Source organism: Larus michahellis, chromosome 2 (genome assembly GCF_964199755.1).
Source record: "Larus michahellis chromosome 2, bLarMic1.1, whole genome shotgun sequence".
In the NCBI taxonomy this organism is placed as follows: Eukaryota; Metazoa; Chordata; class Aves; order Charadriiformes; family Laridae; genus Larus; species Larus michahellis.
In genome coordinates this window covers 108,532,595-108,555,697 of record NC_133897.1, presented here as the reverse complement: position 1 = coordinate 108,555,697, position 23,103 = coordinate 108,532,595, and the positions used below count along the sequence as shown (strand labels likewise).

Genomic DNA, 23,103 nt, shown 5'->3' with positions numbered 1-23,103 from the left:
TATGCAACTTTTAAGGGTTGGTTTTTTTTCTTTTTGCAGTACTACCACATTTAAATCCACCAAGAATAAAGCAAAAGACACACAGTGTCATCTCTAGCTAATACTTAGTTCTGTCTGAGAGCAAAATTTTATGCAACTGAAAATCAAATAGAACACATACCACGGTGTTGCGATCTTACAGATGAATTCAGCCAGAAGTTGCCTGCAATTGCTTCGAACCACTTTCTTTACAATTCCAATGACAAAAAATCCTGATTGTTAATTCTAATAGTAGCAACGACTCACAACTTTACAGCACTAGTTTTAGGATTGGGGGAAAATGCTGTGTTTCTTGGGCAATGGAAGCACAGAAAGGAAAAAAAAAATATTCTTTCAGGAGGTTTGTTATTTTGAAAAGTGGCGTATAGCATTTTGCAGGAAAGGTTTCCTAGAGCCTTTGCAACATCAGAAGGAGGCAACACTAACAAACAGTGCCAAAGCCAAAAGGGGACAATGTTTAATAAATCTAGGTATTCAGAGCTGGAAGTCTTGCTTCAGTCAGACATGTTTAGCCAAAGAAAGGAAGAAGGGGAGATTCCAATGACTTCCTCGTCTGCTGGTCGTGCTGCTCCCACTGATTTAATACAGAAGATATTCAGATGGCTGGAGTGAAAGTCATGTTGTCAAAGGCATAAGAGCAATGAAGTATATAGTGGCAATGGTTCATATTTTTTCTCCCATGTATTGAAACTAGCCCTTATCACCTTGATTTTGTATATGAAAATAATGCTTTTAGAATTCTTTACCTTATTTAACAGTATTCCTGATCCTCAAGTGGCAAGATCTATCAATATTTCAATGACTGAATATTAACATCTAACAAAAAGAAGTGAAATTAACCTTAGGATTTGTACTACTTTATTTGGGTATGGATCCTCTCACTAGACCATAAATTAAACATTTGACAATGGGAGAGAGGCATACTTTAGATTGACACAGAAGTTACTTAATTTTCCATTTCCATGCATTCAAGAAAAGGACCTATAACTTTTAAAAAAGAATAAAAGTATTGTTGGAGTTGACTAAATCTGAAATATTATAAAGTTTTAAGCCAGACAAATGCTATTGCTGACTGCCAGTCATGGGGTAGCTGCATAAGTTGATGTGATAGCATCCTCTGTGTGTTATGTTACTGGTGACATACCTTTTTGGACACTTGACTGATAGTGTTTATATCATTCCCACTACAGACAAGCTGCCTGAGGTTACTTTACTTTCATGCCATTGTCATTTAACGTTAATAATTGTTGAAACAAGTATGGACTGACAATCCTGGGGAACTAATTCCCAAGCCAGATTCTTGTAACTGTCCCATTAGTTTCAGACAAACTGTAACTGTTTCTTCTATGTTCAGGCAGGTTTTCATAATTATTACGTGACACTTGAAAGAAGGTTGGAACTGAGAGTGAAAGTTTGCTAGGGATATTTTTGAGTAATGATGCTCTGTCAGCGCACTGTTGATCTGTTGGACATACTAATGCTTCATAAACATTTGTGGTATTATGAGAGTCACTAGTCCCCAGCGTGAAGGATACCTATAAATCTACCTTCATGGACTTATTTATCCACTAAATAGCATTTTCTTCCCAAAATGGCATCATTCATTTCTGTAGGACTAATCACTGAGTAAAGTGATATTTGCTTTTTTTAATAGCAGAAATCAGCAAAAAAAAAAAAAAAAAAAAGAGGAAAAATATGTATGTCCTGTAGTTACTTCAGCACTAGCATTGAGCAAAGAAAATAACTTTCTTATAGATTAACTATTTCTATTTTTCTTCATTTTCCCATACATTCTCCATTTTTTAAACAAGTCAAGTAAGTTTTGTTTCTGTATGAAAATTACATTCTCAGCAGCATTTCAGATGGAAAACTTTGTTTACCTACTGCTTTAACTTTGTTTGTGGACTGCTAGTCAGTGTCTTGGGGCATTTATTTTAGAATTTGAGTGAAGGGTGCTCTTTAACTTCAGTTTTACAGTGGACAGGAGGAGCGACGTAGGTAAGAGTAGATATTATGTGCAACTAAAGTTTACCTTAGGGAAATAGTTTAATGGACAGTAACATCAATATGATAAATCTTTTTGAATACTGTTATTGCCTTCAAAAGGATTCACATAACATTGTACGTGTTTATGTTATAGACAGGATAGTACATGGTCTGGTAGCTGAGTGCTGGTTATTCAAGCTGACACTTTTGATCAGACTTGCAGAAATGAAGAGGGTATTGTCAGGAAAATGTCAGTTTTCATATACCTCGATAACTACAGGGATACATTGCAAACACAGGTACATGCCCAAATTAAAATTATCAGAACCCTGTTTGTGATGTGTCTTGCAGAATCCCCAGATAAGTGTGGATGATTTTTGGTAGGAGCATCAGTTTTAATTTTATTATAGCTAATAAATGCCTTTTGGTAATTATTGTAATTAACTGCACTACCCTTATGCCAACACAAGTTTAAAATAGCAAATGATGTGAAAATAAAAGTTTCTTTTGGTATAGTACTTAGACTATATCTTCCCTCAGTTAAAAAAGTGCATTAGCAACATATACCAACAGGTAAAGTTACAGGATGTGTTCCTATTCTGTAATTATTTATTTAGCTTGACTGCTGCATTATTCGATGTTTTCTTAAGCAAAAAAAAATTATAATTCTCTGTTTGTGCAGAGGAAGGTGGGTGTGTCATTAAACTGATGGTATATTCAAAAATATGCATACATTTTAATAGCTGGAGATAGTTAAAATTTAAGGGTCTCATGGTATTAAAAGAAAAAAGTGACAATAACACGAAATTTTTTAGGAACTTGAGTCACTGACTTTTTTTTTTCCAAAGAGTATTGTCAGATTTCCTTTAAAATATTTTGTCACAGCCTGAATATAGAGCATTTTCAGTAAATTCATAAAATTTAACAGTATATGAGGTTTTCCTTCGTGACTTTTCCTTTGCTCTTTCGGGTCAGAGATTTACACTTATGTGATAACAGGACACTCTACTCCAGGTGAAAGATTCAAAAATCAGAGTTCAAGGAGAATTTTAAAAAGTTTCCTTAGAGGTAATATTACTTGAAACACAAGCAAAAATTCTATATATGAGTCCCATATCTCATAAAATATCTTCAAATATAATTGATGAATAAAAAATCATTTTAATAAGCAAATTTCTTTCAGAGTTGCAGCCCACTGCCTTTGTTGCTATCTAATTGAAGGCAAGTTTTAGTCTACATACAGACTTTCTGTTCTTTTACACTAAATAGAACTTATGTCCCCTTCATTGCTTCCCATCTATCGTCTAACAAAAAATTTGCTTAATTCGTGCATATCCAGTGTCAATCAGTAACACATGTTATTACACAAAATAAGCACTATCCTCCAAGCAATGACAAGAAATAGCCCCATTGCTTTGCATTTGTATGTGTGCTTGAGTGTGTGCAATGTGCTCTAGTAAAAGTGCCCTATGTAGTGGAGACACTGTTGGATAACATCTTTTAAATATTTATAAAATAAAATTATGTTTGAATCATCAAAGGATTATATATATCCTGATAAAGAATAGAGATTTTTTTAAGGTGTTATTGATTTTGAGAAGAAATTATGTGCTTGCAGGCAATAGTGTTATTTGCCAGTGAAAAAAAAATGAAATTAATTTGCTGCATATATTGTATGTAGCGAAGTGCAGTAGCACATGAGTCCCATAGGGATGCTATGATTTTTTTTTTTCCTATTAACTTCTAATTAAGGCTAGGTGATTTTTAGGAGAGATAAACAGGCACATGTGGCTTTTCTGCACCATCTCTCTATCTTTTTCTTGGTAGAGAATATCAGATCTAAATCCCACTGATCCAAACAGGAAGAGTAAGAATATTCATTTGGGCTTGGGCCTCTTACAGAAGTAGTTTAGAGGGAAGAAGAGTCAAACAGTTTATGCAGAAAATACATAAAAATGTTTCAGAAATGAAGAAGGTAACATTTTAGGTTTATATGGTTTGACATTAGGGAAAGCTCAAAAAGTAAATGCGGTTTCTGGATTTGCACAAGGACAGTGTTTGTTATCCCCCTCTAATATTGCATACATGTTATTTCCAACTTAAATCCTTGGTCACATCACTTTGTGTGGGCTGCATGAGAAGAGGAAAAGACAAACTTCCTCATCTCTGTTATTATGCAATTTGTTATATGCAACTTCAAGAGTTGCATATAAATTGATCCATTTTTTTACAAATGCAATAATTTGCTGCTGCTGGTGATGGAAGGGATCTCCTGGAATGGAGAGCGCTGCCTTGCAGGAGAGGGCCTTACTCAAGGAGGCAAAGGCTGAACTGAGTAGGAGTGGTCACCTCTTTGGGGCTTTATCTCAGGCTGGTGGCAGTCGACTGTGCTGGCAGCTTGTGTCGATGGGTGAGGAAAGGTGCCTGTAGGATTGTGCCGTGTGAACACCGGAGGTAAACGTGAAAGAATGTGAAGTTTTCAGGCTTCAGAAGGGATTGGCTTTAGTCCACACACAAAATGCTTCCCAAGTTAGGGGTCTGAAAACAATCCCACCTCTAGCCTTAGAGATCTAGAGGATCTCTGAGGACAGTGAAGTGAAATATGTCCTCGCATCTCTATCTCTGTCTCTGTCCCCCCACTTCCTCCCTGTAGAATATGTTGTGTAGCATGAACTGTTTTAAACTGGAAGTAGCAGAAGAGCTCTTTCACTGTTACAGATTTATAATTCTAACACCATTTACCAATGTTACTTCATCATCATTATTATGTCCCCAAACCGATTTATCATCCTGTGGTCTTATCTATTTACAATACACAACATCAGTGGTTGGAACAGGTACAGCACCAGTCTAATCACCTGGGAACTGAATTAGGAATGACATACAACCTCAGGCATGACCTAGAAGCTCAGGTAAACTGCAGGGAAATATTGGTAATAAAAAGGTGTGTGTTTTCAGATAACAATTTTACAGATTTGTTCCCCAAAATATTTTTTATGCAGTAAACAGTGCCTAATTAAGATCTCCCATTTCTTTGTATTTTATCTCACCTCATGACATTTGTATAGCAGCATTTTATAATCGAATAACAGTAAAGATGAAAACGTGAGTATTTGGATTTTATTTATAGCTGTGAAAGCATGCTTTACAATTTATCATTCAGTCCAAGAATTCAGTTATCTTAAAAGGAAACTAAATTTTTCAATGACAAGTACCAGTTACGACTAAAACCTCAGCATTTACCACCAATAAATCTAATCTACATGCATTAAAGAGAAGAATTTTGCTGACAGTTTTTCATGGCTTTGGTTCCGCTGTAATATTTCATCTGTTCCAACATACTCATATAATCAAAATAAAGAAGTAACAGTGGTATCTGTGTTTTGTGATGTGGTAGCTGTCATTTTTAAAGATTGCTACTGTGACTGATGCATATATGTACTAAAAATTAATAATATATATAAATATAGAAAATAAATGTGTATAAACATATATAAATAAAAATAATAAATAAATTTTAAAAGTCATAAGTAGTACTTAATTTTTTATCCAGAAACACAAAGCATTCTATAGACCTTTTACAAAAGAATGGTGAACTGCACATAATGAAAGGAGAAATATGGCTTTAGCTTTGAAAGGTAATTCACCTGCTTCTAAAGAAGATTTCACATGTCTGTCAAGGAAAAGGTTGCAGACAATCCCTTGCAAGTAAGAAATACCTATTAGGATGCATTAGGTAAAACTAACTCGCACAGTACCCCCATACCCTTGACCTTACAAACACATTTGTAGATAGTGTTGATGTTTCTGACAGCAGACGCAAATCCTCACAGTTCTGTGGGAAGATATTTCAGCTCTGCATTGAAACTATATTTTCTGCGGTATTAAGTCCATCGTTTTTGTAAGATACAAAGCTTGAGTTATATGGTAATACAATGCATGTTACAGCCTACACTTTGCAAAATACAGCCATGATCTTATAATGCTCACGGTACGATAAGTTCCTTCTGTGTGGCAGTTGGAGAAGGGTCTAATCTGGGCCTAATCACCAGTGTCTGGCAGTGAAGAAGCAGCAGCTTAAATTACACTGCCAGAGTCAAACACTCTGAAAGGCAGTTTCTGGATCCAAACTTTCAAGATCTAGATGTTCCTGTAATGGAGAGAGGCAAGTGGACTGAGGAGACAAAAACAAAGACGCTTACAAGAAACAGCTTCCTAAGACAATGCTTTTGTTTGTTTGTTTGTTTGTTTCCCAAAAATCTGCTGGAAATGTGATGAGAGAATGCATATAAATAGAACTTGTTGCTTTTTTATGAGTCCTGTTTTGAATATATATTGATGTTAAATTAAGCTGGATTTATGGTAATGCCAATATGTTTTCCTTTCTCCTTAGAAATTTGTAAAATTAGAAAGGTTAGTTTAGTGTTTGTTTACCGTCATCTCATTCTGCACTTCCAGAATGTACCCTTTCAGCCTGGGTGCGGGCACAGTGAAAGAAAGTAATAAAATGCAGATTTTGTAAAATATGTAAAATGTTATATCCTGACCACGCTCCAGGAAAAATTACACGCTTTATATAGAGCTATGCATTCTGTCAGCATATATATTGTTCTGCAATATGGTTTAGGCAGAAAAGAAATGGCAAGGGGGATGGGAAGGAAACATGGGAACACTAGACTATATTTGCACTTCACCTTTGTGCTATCAGCCTTTCTGCACTGATTCCCCTGAGTTTAACTGGAGCTGGAAGCAGATGTTGGGAGACTCAGTGGGAACTCTGCCTGGGGGGGCTTGGCTTACCCATATGCTGGTGTGCTGCCCCCCACATCCCCTCTGCACGCTGCCAGAATATGGCAGCATGTCCTGTGGTCCACTTCTGTCATCTCCCTGACATGAAGCCCTCTACATGGGAAGGTATGATTTATAGGCATGGCACTGGTTCAACGAGTATCCAAGGAAATAGCAAAGGCTGAAGGAGAGTAAGGGAAAACAGGAGGGAAATTTCTTCATGCGTAAGCAGAAGATGAATTTTCGAGGTAGTCTTTTAAACAAATTAATCCTATTCCTTTTAAAAGTCCTAAGTTTTTTTTGCTGTCCAGAGATACTGTTCTCTCCTTACTTCCATCAAGGAGGCTGTATCTGTAGAAGTGTTAGGGAACAGTATGCTGTTACCTCAATATTTTCTTCTCACATGCAAAGTTAAATGTCATCTGGATGTTGCCGACAGAAAGTTCTGTCTCTCACCACCAGAAGCTGAGGATGTTATGAGACGACCAACTTTGAGGATCTGTGCTCTGAGACAAAGACTGCAAAAAATCAGGAAGGGATAAGGGAAAACCCTTTGCTTACAGTGCTCTGGACAAGCCCCTGAAATAGTTTGTGTCCCTGTGACAGCAGCCACGTTTGGCTCTCAAAAATCCCAAACCAGGCTCTGTCATTTGAGCTGTCTGCCTGGGAACTCAGTCAGCTGATAGCTAATATAACAGGAGCAATCTATTCCTGGATTATTCAGGGCCCTGAACAAAGGAGGGTATCCAAAGGTTCTTGGAGACCTAAAATTTCATGCCTGTCTCCCTTTTTTGTCCAGCAAATGTTTCTGTCACTTGAGATCTATGCCTAACCAGGCAAGGATTTTAGGACTGTAACAATTAGGCACAGAAAGATTTTCCTCAGATATAAATTTTCACTAATTACAATGAGTCATCATCACTAGATGCTTCAGGGCTTGCACACAGTACTTTTCTATCTCTCTGAATTTCAGCAACGCATTGGAGAGATTGTCACAACAGTGACAATCCAGATGTCCCCAAAAATAGGAATGAAAAATTGTGGCAGTTTAATAGAGACATTTCTAGATGACTGGAGTCACCCACTCCTAAAGATGATCAGATATAGACTGACTGTGACAATGGATGCTCAGCGTGCGCCTGGTGCCAAGCCTGCTCTCCAGAAAGTCTCCCTAAGGTGAAGCCCACTCTGTAATGAAAGACAGCTGGCCTAGTTATATGATTTTTATTAGTTGTGGTTTCACACCGTGTGAAAGCCAACTTGAGACGTTACTTGTTTGACCAATGCCAGAGATTTTGTGATGTTAAATTTGGGAAGTGGATATGATGAGGCTGGGAGTGGAGGAAGGGCTGTTGTGGTGTCTTGGGGGTTTGTGCCTTGGGGAGTTTATATCTTGTGGACTAGCAGATAGGGAGCTCTCAGGTGTGTGTGAATGGGAGGCAGTGGAGGATTCAAAAAGGACTAGGAGGCTTTGAATTTCCATACAAATGTTCCAACTAATGCCCAAACTTCTATAAGACCAAAAGAAGGGGAACAGAACTGAAGAAATTAATTATTCAGGCTAACTTGACAGGCATAGCCATTCAGTACAGCAGAGAAGGAAGTTTTGTATTTGACGACCTTTTTATTAGTGTTTTTTTTTCCTTTGCTTCTAGAAAAAATACTCTAGAACCTTTAGATCAGAAAGTTTTTTAATAGTTCAGATTCACCTAAAGAGCAGTAAAGAATATTTCAGATATTGTATCTAATGTTCTTCTGTATTGAATTTTATCTTTCAAGAAGGCCTACTAGAAAGATAATGCCTTGAAAACTCACTAGTCTTTTCTCTTTTTTGTTAACTGCACCTCCTACCCCCAAATTTCAAAATGGGAGATGCAGTCCTGATAGTCTAAACCCCTTTAGAAGTTTATAAATCAAGGCAAAGAAACAGATGTGGAACTTTAACTCAGGTAATAACTCGTGTTTCAGCACAAACATATTGTCATAAAGCTGGTCAGTAAGAAGGTATTGATTTAACTTCACCCGATTTTGAGTAAAACATTAACACTCACATTTTTTTTCTATTTTTCCAGAGCTTGAGGCAGAGGAATGGTGCAAACATCTTTGCATGGAGTGTCTAGGAACCAGGCTCAATGATATAAGTCTTGGGGAACCGGATTTGCTTGCAGCTGGAGTCCAGAGAGAACAAAATGGTGAGTAACTTTGTAACTGCTTCTAGATCATTTCTTGGGTGATGTCCGGTGTTGTCTTTGATTGTGTTTGTTGTGAGGATTTTTACTATTAGCTAGGAGCACGTCATTACTAACTAAACATTTGGGTGTGGTTTTGAGGCTCATTCCTGTTTTTTCTACAAATAAAGATGATAAAATTCCATAGCAAATAGCATACAAAGAGTGACTTCATGTGTCCAATGTGTTTGCATTTTCCTGTCATGGGAAATTATGACTGTGACCTTTCTGGTTCTGGAAACAATGGCCTCTGTGCAGAGGAATAAAACAGCAGCTGTTGTTCCACGGCCTTTAAGAGACAGTGATGAACGTATCAACACCACTTTGGACTGCCAAACACATATTTGCCTTAAACTTATACCTGTCTTGAATAATGAAGTCAAGATCATCTAAGCTGTGAAATACAGGTGAAAAGGGCAATGACAGACGCTAGTAAGCACTAAGCCTGAGCTTGTAAGTCTTCATATAAAGGCTATTTGGAACAGAAATTTAGATAAGATGCATGCACAGGAAGGATGCTAGTGGATGGAACATGCAATAACAAAAGAAAATCTGTGATTATCGTGTCATTTAATTCCTATTAATGAACATGAGGGCAACTCAAAATGTGCTCATTTATTCCTCCCTAAATTACAGCACTCAATGATTATTACTGTCTCGATGCTTTTATAAAATCCGATAGCTTTTAACAAAGTAATAAAACAAACTGCCTCAATGGTCATAAAATATCAAGCCAACTATCATTATAAACAAAATTACGTAATTAAATTATAGAATGAATAGCACTATATTGATTATGTTGTATTAATTTCATCAGAGAGTCCAGACATCTCTGAACGTAGTAACATGAAGTATACAGAAATCTTCAAGATATTTTGTTCAAAAGCGAGACATGTTCAAACGCAATTCAAAAGAAGTTCAAATGTTTGTGAAGTTATTTGCCCGCTATGAGACACAGAATTTAATTTGTAGTCTCAAACTACTTAACAGAAGGAGAGCTATCAACGTTGTAGGACAGTGATAATGATCAGACACCACTCAAAGCTTCCTGTCTGCTGCGTGCTCGTAAGCTATAGGTGTAAAACTCATATGCATGCTATTGAAGAAAGAACTATGTGAGCAAGTGGAGTTTCTTCACAAATGCAAAGGGAAATAAATCTTGTCAAAAGCCTGTGATGTGAGCAGAAAAATAGCTTGAATTCCTCTACTCCCTTTCTGCAGTGAATTCATGTACTGTCCAGCAGCTTTCAGACATAGATGGCAAATATTGCATTTCAGTTTGTTGTTGAAAGAGATCCAGTTATACACACATGACCTCCTAGTTCTGTTGTGTGAACTAGTCTTGATTCAATCGCTTTAGTCCAGAAATTAATTGCAGTGCTACTAACCAGTATATATGAATATAATTGCCATCTTTGTTGTTCTAAGTAAATAAACGAAAGGAAACAAAGAGGCAAAGCATGTATTTTTTGTACAAATCACGTGAATAAGAATGTGTGGAAGGTATCATTAGCCGTATTCTTTTAAACCAAGTGGCTGGGTAGGTATAATCCAATATTTGACGATCATGGTCTGCTAAATCATTAGTTACAGTATCTCAGACAAGTAATTTTGATACCTATCAGCCTCCTTCCCTCATCCCCTTGATGCACAACTCTGCATTTTAATGAGCGTGTTTGAAATTCAGAGTTCTCTCCTTAGTTGTCTTGTTCAGAAGCAAAGCAAATTCCGGTTTGGAGGGTCTGTTAATGAACTTGGAAGGAGGGGAGAGTACAGAGATTGTTACTATTGGTGTGAAATCTAGCATTTTGTTCATTTTGCTGTGCTGTAAGAACCTGCAGTTGCACTGAAATTTCTCCAGCAGATTCCTTCAGTAAAATCAGTTCATTGTAACGCTGACTTCAGTTTATACTAGTTACCTTATTTAGCAAACTTGGCAGTACCATTTCCCCCATGCCAGTTTTATGGAGACAGTGCCTAATTGGAGGGTGGAATCATTTTGTGAGCTCTGATAAAAAATTCAAATTTTAAATTTATTTTCTTGCATGTTTTCCCCATATTGTAGATTTTAAAGGCACACTAACAATAATTATAGTTCAAAAGATATGTAAAAAACCTTTTAAAAGAGCTTTTGTTGACCTGAAACTGAAAGGTCAAAATTAATTTTCCAATTTGAAATCCATGAAAAGTGACTATATGTATTAAATGTCTAAATTCTTGCTCATTGTGAAAATGGCAGCTGTGTCATTTTTTTTTGGGTGTGTGTTAAATAAAAACTGTACACTGGTGTAGTACCTTTGAATGTCATTATTTCAAAACATATTGCAAGTATGTCAACTTCATAGAATTCCTCTTGAGTTAGTAGATGTACTAATATTTACTTGAAACAGAGTTGTGAGAATAGAATCGTAAAGCCTCAGCATCAGGTTTCATGCAGGTTCTGTTGCCTGAATCACAGGAGGCCTTTCTTTCAGGTCACTGAACAAAAGGTGTCTCTTAGTATCTGAGCAAGACCGCAGATTGCATTGTCATAAAGACTACAGTGCCAGTGGTTTTGCAGTTTTAGATTATTTTTGGTTTTTTACATTTTAAGAGCTAAAAGCAATTCAGTAGGGTGTTATACTGTTGATATCTCTATGATACGACATTATTAATCCCAAAAGAACAGGTGTATTAAACATTAATCCCATCTCTTTCCACTGTCTTTTTTCAAACGGTTATTTTGCCCTAAAGATTTTCTGAAATGTTTAAAATTTTATATACTTCCTTGACCATAAAAGAACTAGCCTAATAAGGGTGTGGGTTTTTTCATGTGCTGCTTCACATTTTCCTAGCAATAATATTTTTAATACGATATGTTCTTAATCTTTCCACCTGCTTGCCATTCTTTAAATGACATTTGCATGATGTATTTCATGTACTTGTAAGGTTACTCACTGAAAGGGTCAAGTAAATTGTCTATCTCGTGAAAAAACGGTAAGTTTTCTGTTATGTAGGTTTCTGGTTTAGTCCCTGTATATGACCACCATCACCAGTACCTTCACTTTGCAACATTTGTAATAATTTTCTTAGTTTTTATTGTATATGCCCTGGGACCACAAAAGCTCATTGCTATGCTCTACTTGTGTTTTTTTTACCCAAGGACTCACATTTCAGAAAATACTTGGCAAGGAATATGTGTGTGTGCCTTACACGTCTTTTTGTTACATCTGAGCCTGTTTATCCTCCCACTCTCACTCTTGTGGTTCTCCTGGGATGAGCTTTCGATTTCAGCAGGGAAGACACCTGATTCTCTGTGACACAAATGCAACAATATGGTTTGCAAAACAGTTTGTTCCAAAGGCTGGCAAAGTTGCTCTTTGGTGTGCAAATGTCATGGCTAAAAGGCCATGCATCTATGAGGCACTTCTGTCATAGCAGGATAAAAATTTATGGTAGTGCAACTAGCTGAAAGAGACGTTCTTTTATAGTTCTGAGTTGTTCAGTAAGTGCCAGTGAGATCTATTTTATTGGTTCCACTGTTGCTTGACCCTTCGGCACCAAGCAATTCTGCAGTGGTGACAGCTAAAACAGCCAAACTATAGATCTGCTCTGCTTACAGCAGAGACCTCTGGCTATTGAGTCTTGTAAGAAGAATAGAGAAGACACTTAAGCAATTCTTGTGCAAAGCACATCAGTAACAGAAAGCTTCTCACTGGATTTCATCTCTATTATTGCTTTCACAAAGTATTACCGCAAGTCTTACTGTGTAAACTCCACTGTGGAAAATGACCCTTGGGTGGTTTTGGTTTTATACTTAAGGCTCACAACTAATGGCTGCTTAGTTTCCAATGATACACAGATTCCAATAAAAGTGAGGTTTGAAATGAAGCTTCTGTTACTCTCCAACCATTTTACCTTCTCTCTCCTGCAAATCTAAGTGATTTGTTTGTGTTCCTCACGCTTATAGCAGCAACTCTGTTTCTGTTTTTTTCACACCAAACACAGTCTCTTACTGTTTATGAATGTCCATTTAGATTATTTGATGAAGAATGAAAATACAGTATTAAGTCAAAAGCAGTAAATGCTACATGATCCTATTCAGATAACTAATTTAGTATAATGCCAGTGGAACTGTATATACAATGATATGATAATAACACACAGTTATAACTCCAAGACAGAAAATCTGGACTCAGCTGGATCTGACAACACTGTTGACATGCAGTCTTCTAAGCAATATCATGTGATACATACACCCACATTTCATATTACTTAGGTTTCTCAAGCTGCTGCTAGGGAAAGAAATCATGAATGTAGAGTGCTGTCTTAATTTGGAAGAATTGGAAACTTCCTTTCCATCTGTTGATGCATTTGGAAGCATTTGTAGTCCACCCTAAAGCATAACAACAAAAATAAATCTCTTTTTTAGTGTATCTTTACCTGCCTAGCTGTCATCATATGTAGAATTTGTCCGTGCTCATGATTTTTTTTCCAAAATATCGCTGTTTCCAGTGTGTCACTGTGTTTTCATTCTTTATAAAAAGGAAATAATTACAAAGAAGTCATCCCAATGGACAGTATACAGTGACAGACTATGTTTATGTGAAAAAGAAACCAGAATATTCAAGACAATATTGGTTAAAAAAGCATTATATGTAGACAGTGCTAGTAAATTCACTCTTTAAGTGCAGGTGCTGAAGACTCTATTCCTATCTATTTTGAATACTAAATTATAACACTAAAATAACAGAATACTAGTACTAAATCATATTCCATTAATTTTTTCTTGTAAAACTGTTGTAAACAATGAAGAAAATAGGCAAATGTAAAAATGCAAATTTTTAAGCTGAAGAAAAGGCCTGTTCCACCTTTTGCTGCTGTAGCTCATTCATTGTTAGATGTCATGCCTGTGGTGTCAATATGATACTTTTCTATTATGTGTGCTGGTGCTTTGGCTTTTGTTTTTAATACATTATAAAGCTAATTTTGATTTTAGAAGTCTGGAAAAGTTTGAAAGATAATAGATTTTTTACTCTTCCTCACTGCCAAATATTTAAATTAATATCTCATAAAATTGCTTCCTTTGTAAAGTTTTTGCCCTTTTTTATAACATTTGTTTTACCTTCCTTTTTATTTAAAAAGATTCCATAATACTGCAGTCTTGCTTCCTGGGTTTTAATTGCAAGAAAATCATTAATTTCTGTGAGTAAAAATGTAGCATTTCATAATGAGCAATGTCCTTGAATCCTCAGAAGAGGATTATGAGTTATTTCTTTATGTTGCATATTAAGATTACAAACTACAGCCAAAGCATAGAGACTTTGTAATTGTGTTCACAGAGCTGACTTGTTTTAGGGCATTTTCTAGGGTCTGTAGAATCCCTGTTTGTGATTTATTACATAAAAGCATTTTACGTGTTTTTATTTATTTTCTGTTATCCTTAATCCATTTTTATACTTTTTGGTGTTTGGTTGGGTTTTTTTGTTTGTTTGTTTGTTTGTTTTTTAATAAACCAGACACAGCTTTATTCAGAAAAGAAGGGTGTTTACATTTTTAATGGATGGTTAATACAGTGGGTTTTCAGATTTTTCTCTACCTTGCTACTTATCAGGGAAACAATTTAAAATAATTAATTTATGGTAGCCTTTATATTTTCACTGAGATTTTAATAAGCATTTCCATACATTTTAATGGAAGCAAAGCAGAATAATTATAAGTAAAGCGATAAAATTAATTCTGAACTCCTGGTTCCTCACTGCATAAGGCAGGAGAAGAAACATTTTAATAGACCTGACACATGAACAAACACAAACTGCTGTGTCTTCAAGACGTAGAGCTCTCTTTCCATCTGAAAATTAGCTACAGAAGGTCAGCAGCAGAAGTCTCATAGGTGGCAAAGGAGTTTCTCCCAGATAGAAACTGAATGTTTGCTTTTGAAGCCTCTTCTTGTATAGATCCCACCAACCTGACTGCCTCCTTCCGTAAGTACTTTATCCCTCACATTAAAGCTGAAATGAAACAAATCTGGATCGCAAGTCTGCAATATTATCTGGTCAGTTTTCCAACTGTGGTGATTTAGGCAAAAGAATCCAGTGCTAAAATGGCAGAACTAGAATTGCTGGTCTCACAGTCATTTTGCGTCCCCCGTACAGCTGGACTTTGAGCTGGAAGGCTGAGAGCATTTCAGAGTCGCTGCCAAGTCTCCATCTCAGTCAATATGCTCATTTTAACAAAGACTCTTATGCTCCTGTGCTCTGGAAAACGTTATTAAAGGTCATATTCTTGCCAAAACCCAAATACTAAACACCTTTGTATGCACGAAGTGTATGATGAAGCATTGCTCTGCTTATTCAAGGAGATGGGAAAGAGCAGTTACACAGAAAAGAATGGAATAAGTGAGGCAATATATCAGCATTTTTTTCTCATTCTGGCTCCCCCACTCCCCGAACTTTGCTCTCACCAATTTTAGAGGAGGGAGGAGAATAATGATGCTGAATGCTGAGGAATGGCACCTGCTCACTCACAGCCGTGTCTTGTCCAACAGGGTAGCATTTACTTCTATTTACTTAATCTTAACTACCCCATGGACTGTTACTATCTCATCCCACTCATATGCAGAGGGTCACTGACCCACAGGGAAGCTAAATATCCTATTCAATGTGATTCAGAAGATCTGGTGACAGAATTCAGCTGGGATTCCCACATCCCACATCCCAATCTAGCCTCTGAATATTTGTTCTTGCCTGGATGAGTCCAAGGGCAAAACTTGCCTCTAAAAACTGAATGATTGTATTACCATTACCTAGATACATGTTCAAATATTTTCAGAAATGGAAAAATTGGACGCTGCATTTTAATTCTTAAAATCATGTAGTAGTGTCCACACCTTTCAATATCCTCAGTCTTCCACTACTCAGAAGTATTAGTTTTTGTTTCAAATGCAAATCTGTGCATCCTCAATCTTCTCCAGCACGTATGTTTGCACACATATGTTTCTCTTGCCAGTTTGAGTAAGTTCCAAGGGTTCAACATTTTGCCCTGCAGAGGATGTTCAGTTTAATCAGACATACTTTCTTTAATCCATGACACCTCACCTTAGATGCTGACCTCCCAGGCAAAGTCAGCAAATGTCTCTTGACAGTTTGAGGATACCGTGTGTCCTGAATACCCTTCATGCAATAAGATCCTCAAACACTTCAGAGAAGTTGAGCATTTCATGAGTATCCTGGTAACTTCTAGAACAATTTGAAATATTCTGTGCCTTCAACACAACAGTTTAATGTTTACTTCAGAAAATAATTGCATCTTTCAATTTTCTCTGCTGTCTGAGGCGATGTCAGTGAAGACAGGGAAAAGGAAAGATTTCCATTCTCATATAGTAGCCCCATTCCGCCATAAACACATTGTGTGGTTCCATGTAATGTAAAGGGGAGGTGGAGAGAACCGGCTGGTCAGTCATCTTTATCTTTCTTTCAAATAGAGGAGGGAAGTAACAGTATGGCAATGTGAAACTGGAGTCTAATATATGATAAAAGCACACCTGCGAAGCTCCTAGGCATTTTTGCATGACCATCACAAAGACATATGAATACTGAAAAAGGGCATATATACGTATATATATAAAAAAATATACAATTCCATTGCAAATTATAAATTACCTTGTTCTCCACCATTCCCTTCCCAATGCAGTCATTGGCCCATACTCCCGTGTAACTCTTCCCATTTACTTCGGTAGGGGTTAGGTTAGATCTGTGCCCACTGCATTCCTCTGAGGGTTAGGGGAAATTCTTCGCAGTGATCTCAGCAGCACCTGCTAATCTATTTGCGCTGTGTGTCAGAAGGCTTTTATAAAACATTGGGAGTTTCACACTTGGGACCTTAGTCATAAAATGAAACTTTTAGGGCTAACACCCATTAGTGTGATTAATGAGAACTAGAGCCTGGGAGAAGAGGTTGGATTGCTATGAGACTGAATGAATCAATTGGGGAGCCATTAATAGGACAAAATGAAATTGACTGAAACAGAATAACACTGGGGATGACAAGTTTACTTATAGCTATGCAGAACAAAAATTCCTACTGCTCACCCAGCAGTTCCATGCTTCCATTAATTCCTCAGCCAAACTTTTGCTACTTTATTCACACACACATACATTTCTAACATATTTTATATTAACTCACTTAATTGCAATGTCAAACGCAATGGGAAGCTGCATCTAATTTCAACTTTTATGACAAATTTCTCTCACTTTATTCCTCTTCTGATTATTTTAAATTCCTTCCTATTTTTTATGAGGATATCATGAGAAAATTCAGTGCAAATGGTGGATTAAACATGTTCCACACCAAAGTGTCATTTATTTATTAAGTAATTGTAGACAATTTTCTTATCAGATGTCCCTTAAAGTACATTTTCCTAGTACTGTTTATTGAATGAGCATTGCTCATGCTTATACTTTAAACTGTTCTTATCTTTTTTATCAACACCCTTCAGTGCAGTAGCATTGACATTTTGCATTTCTATCCTATTTCAAAAATGTAAGGAAAATATGAGAAGAAGTTGTGAATCGGCTGCACTCTTCTATATTATGCTATTAAGCCCCAAGATTTCAGTGCCTTTACAATTAAAATATAGGCTAGCACTTCCAACTGTACAACCTGAAATTTAACCGTTTTTCATTCTTTGTAGAAGTAACTCATAGAAACATGAGTTATTCTTCAAAGAAAATTGCATTTTTATTTAAAATTCTCTTGCTATTGCTGTGATTTTCTTCCTTCCATATGAGTTAATGGTGTTTTATATCATCTTGGGTTGTCCTTTTTTCCTTTTTTTTTTTTTTTAAGATAGTTTTTCGTTGCTTATTAAATCACATGCAATTCAGGCACTTCAGAGAACTGTTAATGCCCTTGACCTGTTACTCCATGAGTGCAATCTGCAGTGGAAGTGCAGCTGATAGCAACTGATGTCATGACCATAATAATATATTGTGTTAAATCAGATTTTTCAAGAAAGCAACAGATGATTAAAAATGTTATTTTTTAATAATAACATTTAATAATATAATATAAATATTTAAATATAAATAATATAATATAAATAATATAATATAAATTTAATAATATAATAAATGATAAGGAGTTTGGCAAATAAATAGAAAGTGAACGCAAAGAATGTCATTATTAACAAGCTTCAATAAGTAAACCTGGGTTTGCAATTTCAAGGACAGTTTTTCTAAGGGGCAGTGGTTGCAAATACGTGTTTTGCCAAGATATCAATAGTTCTATTCTTTGAGAGAGGAGCCTCTATCTGAGTTCAAGTATTTGTAAATTTTTATTTGCAAAGAGTCATGGACCTTAATGTGAGGATAAAGGGCTTCAGTTAAGGTGGTGGGGATGTGTCAGAGGACTATGCAGACCATCTGTGAAAGATGTTTCAGTCTGCTGCATTATTTATAATGAAAATGAAATGAAGATTCTCCTCTTACTCCTCTCCTGTACACTAGCAAGGCTTCTTTGACATCAGTGGATCCTCACCTCTGTTCAAGGCTAAGAAATTTGGCCTGGATTTCCAAACCATCAGTAAATAAATACTTGTTGTTTTTTTCTTTCCAGTAGAAACTCTTGCTTTAACTGGTGATGCCTTATTCTGTGGTTTGTGTGTTTTTTTGCAGAACGATTCAATGTATATCTTATGCCTACACCAAATTTAGATATCTATGGGGAATGTACAATGCAGATCACACATGAAAACATCTATCTCTGGGACATCCACAATGCCAAGGTCAAGCTGGTCATGTGGCCTCTGAGCTCTTTGAGGAGATACGGACGTGATTCAACATGGTTCACATTTGAGTCTGGAAGGTAAGAGCTAAGGAGAAACAGCAAGAAGAAGAAATAAGAAGTGATTTTTGAGTAGTCTGATAAGTTAGATTAGCCTCTTACTATAACAAATGGCGGAATACATGGCCTCTCCATAGACTTCCATTTGTTGAATATTACTTTTCAATATATTCAACCCAGTGTTTGAAATAAACATTAATATATTTTATATTTAAAATGAGCTTAAGATTTCTCTGACTTTTGTTTAACTGTGGTTGAATTGCTGCTCTTAAGGTTTATGAATCTCACTGTCCTTAAACACTAGTATGGTATAATTTGAGTACTTTTGATGTAGAAGAAATTAATTCTGGATCATGGAAAAGGCTCATCACACAATATCAATGGAATAACTTCCGTTATGGTAGATATTACTCTTTTCGGATGTTCTTGATGAGTGATTGGCACCCTACAGTATAATTACAAGCAGGAGTACAGAGAATATTGTGAACCTATAAAAGGCTAGTTCTTTTTTCTGCCTGCCGTTTTAATCCTCATTGCAATTTCCATCCTCAGATCAGTTTTAAATGTCCGTGGAGCTCTGTTTTGCCTCCCTTTCATATCTTTTTAATGCATTTCCTATCTTGCTGTTAGGTCCACTGCCTTTTCTGCGTTTCTGCGCAGAAATAATTCTGTGTTTATCTCTGTATTTGGTGATGTTTCATCTTGTATTTAATGGTTCTAGACTTTTCTGAGTTTGTTATTCTCCCTTACACTGAGCCTGAATTTTCCGAAGCGATCTGTGAAATTACAGGTGTTTCTACTCTCTTGGGTTAGCCACACTGCCTTGTTAAAAATCTTTATATGCATTTTGATATGTATTTACTTAATCAATATTATTAACAAATACTCACAAAAGTACAGTTGGTGATCACAAACAAAAACATGGATCAAATGAACCCTGCAGCCTAAGGAGGTAATGACCAAACTCCTTTGCAGTTTCTTATAGATGGGAGTTACCACTGAACTCGTAACTTTGTATATTCAGACTGATGTCAGCAGAGCATTTTAGTGCTTTGCTACTTTTCTGTGATGACTTGACTATTCCAAATCATGAAGACATCGTTACTTTTTTTTTTTTTAATATTGTTTAACTAAAAATTAGCAATGGCTGATCCATGTTTCAATTTATTTTCAAAGATTAAGATGTGGAGCTCATTCAAATACACAATGTTAGCAAGAATGATTTCCTAAATCATTCCTTCCCCTAAGCATCAAACTGCCTCGTGTAAAACTAGTTCAAGCAGCATACCTACGCAACACCAGAAAGCAAGTAAATGCCAAAAACAGTGCCTGAAACACACCATATTATTCTGGGAAAAAACAAACAAGTAAGCAAATAAACAAAGAAACAAAACCTCTAGGATTTAGCTTTATCCCATTCTTTGTGAATAGCCAGTCATCTGACTCTTTGGCTAAATTTGTATTTGCAACTATGCATTTTATTAAAGTGGAAGCAGTAATTTTTGCATAAAAAGGCAACAACTGAAGACTTACTAAAGGTTGCTTATTCAGAGTAGTGTATCTGTCTGTGAGTGGGCACGCTTCTTTTAATTGATTCTGAAGGAAACTATCTTTGGAAATGGGAATCGTTGTTAGCTAAAATTAAGCTGCTGAAACTAATTTGGATTAATCACTTGAAGTTGATTTCTTATACATGTCTCAAAGTGTAAGTATGTAATTCACTACAGCGTTTTAGTTATGAAAAAAGTCATTCTATATCATAGTGAAATTATTTTCTTTTTTTTACAAGATACTTACTTTCTGTACTCTATTTTTATCTACGGCACATCAATACTAACAAACTATGTATAGTGATTGTGTATATTCAAGTAAAATGTGAGGTTTATCTCTCTGCTTTTTCAGGCCTCCTACCGTATTTTAATTCCATACTAGTATCTGAATATCATCTTCCCCTACAATCCATGGACCATTCAACCTGATAAAAAGTGGATTGTTTTCCTGTATTTTATTATTATGAGCTAGCTCTGCCTTTATTTGTCATGCTTTATTGTCTTTGATCTGATTCCTCCCTTTTGCTCACTTGGGAGTGCTTTATCCGTCTGATTTGGAAATGCGTAAAGACTAGATTTAGACTGGCAGAAAAATGTAGAGGTAAAAAGTAGGACTAGGGAAAAGTCAGTATCTTCAATAACATCTGAAGACTGCATAGGGCAACACTAATGCTCATTTTCAAATCTGTTGCTGATTTGTTTGGGTTTTTATTTTTATTTTTTAATCAGCATCTTTCTCATCTTTCTGAACAAGATTTTCGTTGTCACTTGATTTGCTAGTACCTTAATACAGTAAATTCCTGATGCAAGCTGTATTATCAGAAGTGAAGCGCTCATCCATGTTTTATGAGAATGTTACACAGTAAAAGTGTTGTTGCTTTAATTTTTCCCTAAGGCCTAAATATTAAACGTAGACAATTGCTTTAAAGGAAATATTTTTAAATAGGTTCTTATTTTTTACTGAGTTTTAGCAGCTATGCAATTATATGTGTATGTGGTTTGCATGAACATTAAAAGCTCAGTTTTTTCTATTAGCCATGCTTAGTTTCGGTATTTCTATGGTCCAGAAAATAAATCCCTCCCATTAAAATAAATGGACATATTCACAGAGATACTATGATAAAATAAATGGATAAAATTAAGCTTTCAGACAGCTAAATTTATCTTTTAATAAATATATTGCTTTGCATTTAAATGTAATATGGACTCAGATGTACAAAACTACTGTTCACTTATCTAATGAAATGTAATAACTGCACGATTGGGAGGATGTCTAAAATATGGGAGGAACAAACACAGATTCTTTTAAACTGCCAGTTTATTCTGTTTAGTTTTGCACTGAATTGTAATTCGTAAATATGTGTCTTTGCACTACCTATGAAGTTAGACCTGTCCTTATTTTATAATATTTAGTGAACCAATGAAAATAAATATTTCTTGCACAGTGATTTACTTAATCTCTGTTCTTCCCTATCGAAACTCTGCTGAGATTTCAGCAGAAGCATGGTTTTGTGTGGTTTGATTTGATGCTGGATGGAGAGATTCTCATTAGTTAAAGCACCTGATTAGGGCTAATCCCATGCAATCTATGCACCGATCAGAAAACAATAATTCACAATTCCATTAGTCAGTACAATAGCTTTGTACTGATTAATACTGTGCATCTAACGCAGTAAAAGGATCCCACAGTAATTCAGAGCACCGAAAGTAGGAGCCTAGCATTTACTTTTCCAGGAGCCAGGCGTTCCACCCGATCAACTTCAGATTGGCTTGGGGAGTTTTAATGTTGAATCATCAATGAGTCAACAGGATTTCCTTAATTTATCGACCTGCGTAATGTGTTCCAACACGCCATTTGCATTGAGTATTGAATATGTTGGAGACACTATGCCTAAGAATGCAGTTGGTCTGCATGAATGCATTTATTTCTCTTCAAACTTTTGGAACTGCTGCTCCATGAATCATAGAATCATAGAATCATACAATTGCTGAGGTTGGAAGGGACCTTTAAGATCATCGAGTCCAACCATTAACCTACCCTGACAAAAGCCACTTCTAAACCATGTCCCTAAGTGCCCCATCTACCCTTTTTTTAAACACCTCCAGGGATGGTGAATCCACCACCTCCCTGGGCAGCCTATTCCAATGTTTAATAACCCTTTCAGTGAAAAAATGTTTCCTAATATCCAATCTAAACCTCCCCTGACGTAACTTGAACCCGTTCCCTCTCATCCTATCACTTGTCACCAGGGAGAAGAGGTCAGCCCCCATCTCTCTACTAATGTGAACATTAGTCCTTGACTGTCTCTGATTTAAGTCCCTGAAATGGGAAGCGTGCTCCTTGTAGAACTGCCCACGTAACTGTCCAGATAAAGGTACTGTAAATTTGCACTGGATTAATTAATTATAGAATCATAGAATCATAGAATGGTTTGAGTTGGAAGGGACCTTAAAGATCATCTAGGTCCAACCCCCGTGCTGTGGGCAGGGACACCTTCCACTAGACCAGATTGCTCCAAGCCCCATCCAGCCTGGCCTTGAACACTTCCAGGGATGAGGCTTCCACAACTTCTCTGAGCAAACCTGTACCACTGTCTCATCATCCTCAGAGTAAAGAATTTCTTCCCAATATCTAATTAAATCTAACCTCTTTCAGTTTAAAACCATTGCCCCTTGTCCTATCACTACAC

At 36.3% G+C, this 23,103-nt stretch overlaps 1 protein-coding gene across 2 annotated transcripts in view; it reads left to right on the top strand.

The window, feature by feature from the left end:
• Nucleotides 1-23,103, top strand: part of DOK6 (docking protein 6) — a 252,760-nt gene that overhangs the window by 140,607 nt on the left and 89,050 nt on the right. For both annotated transcript variants that reach the window (XM_074576550.1, XM_074576549.1), the window contains exons 4-5: nt 8,886-9,005; nt 18,695-18,884. In XM_074576550.1, the coding sequence (XP_074432651.1) occupies nt 8,886-9,005; nt 18,695-18,884 (310 nt within the window). The remainder of the gene's footprint in view (nt 1-8,885; nt 9,006-18,694; nt 18,885-23,103) is intronic.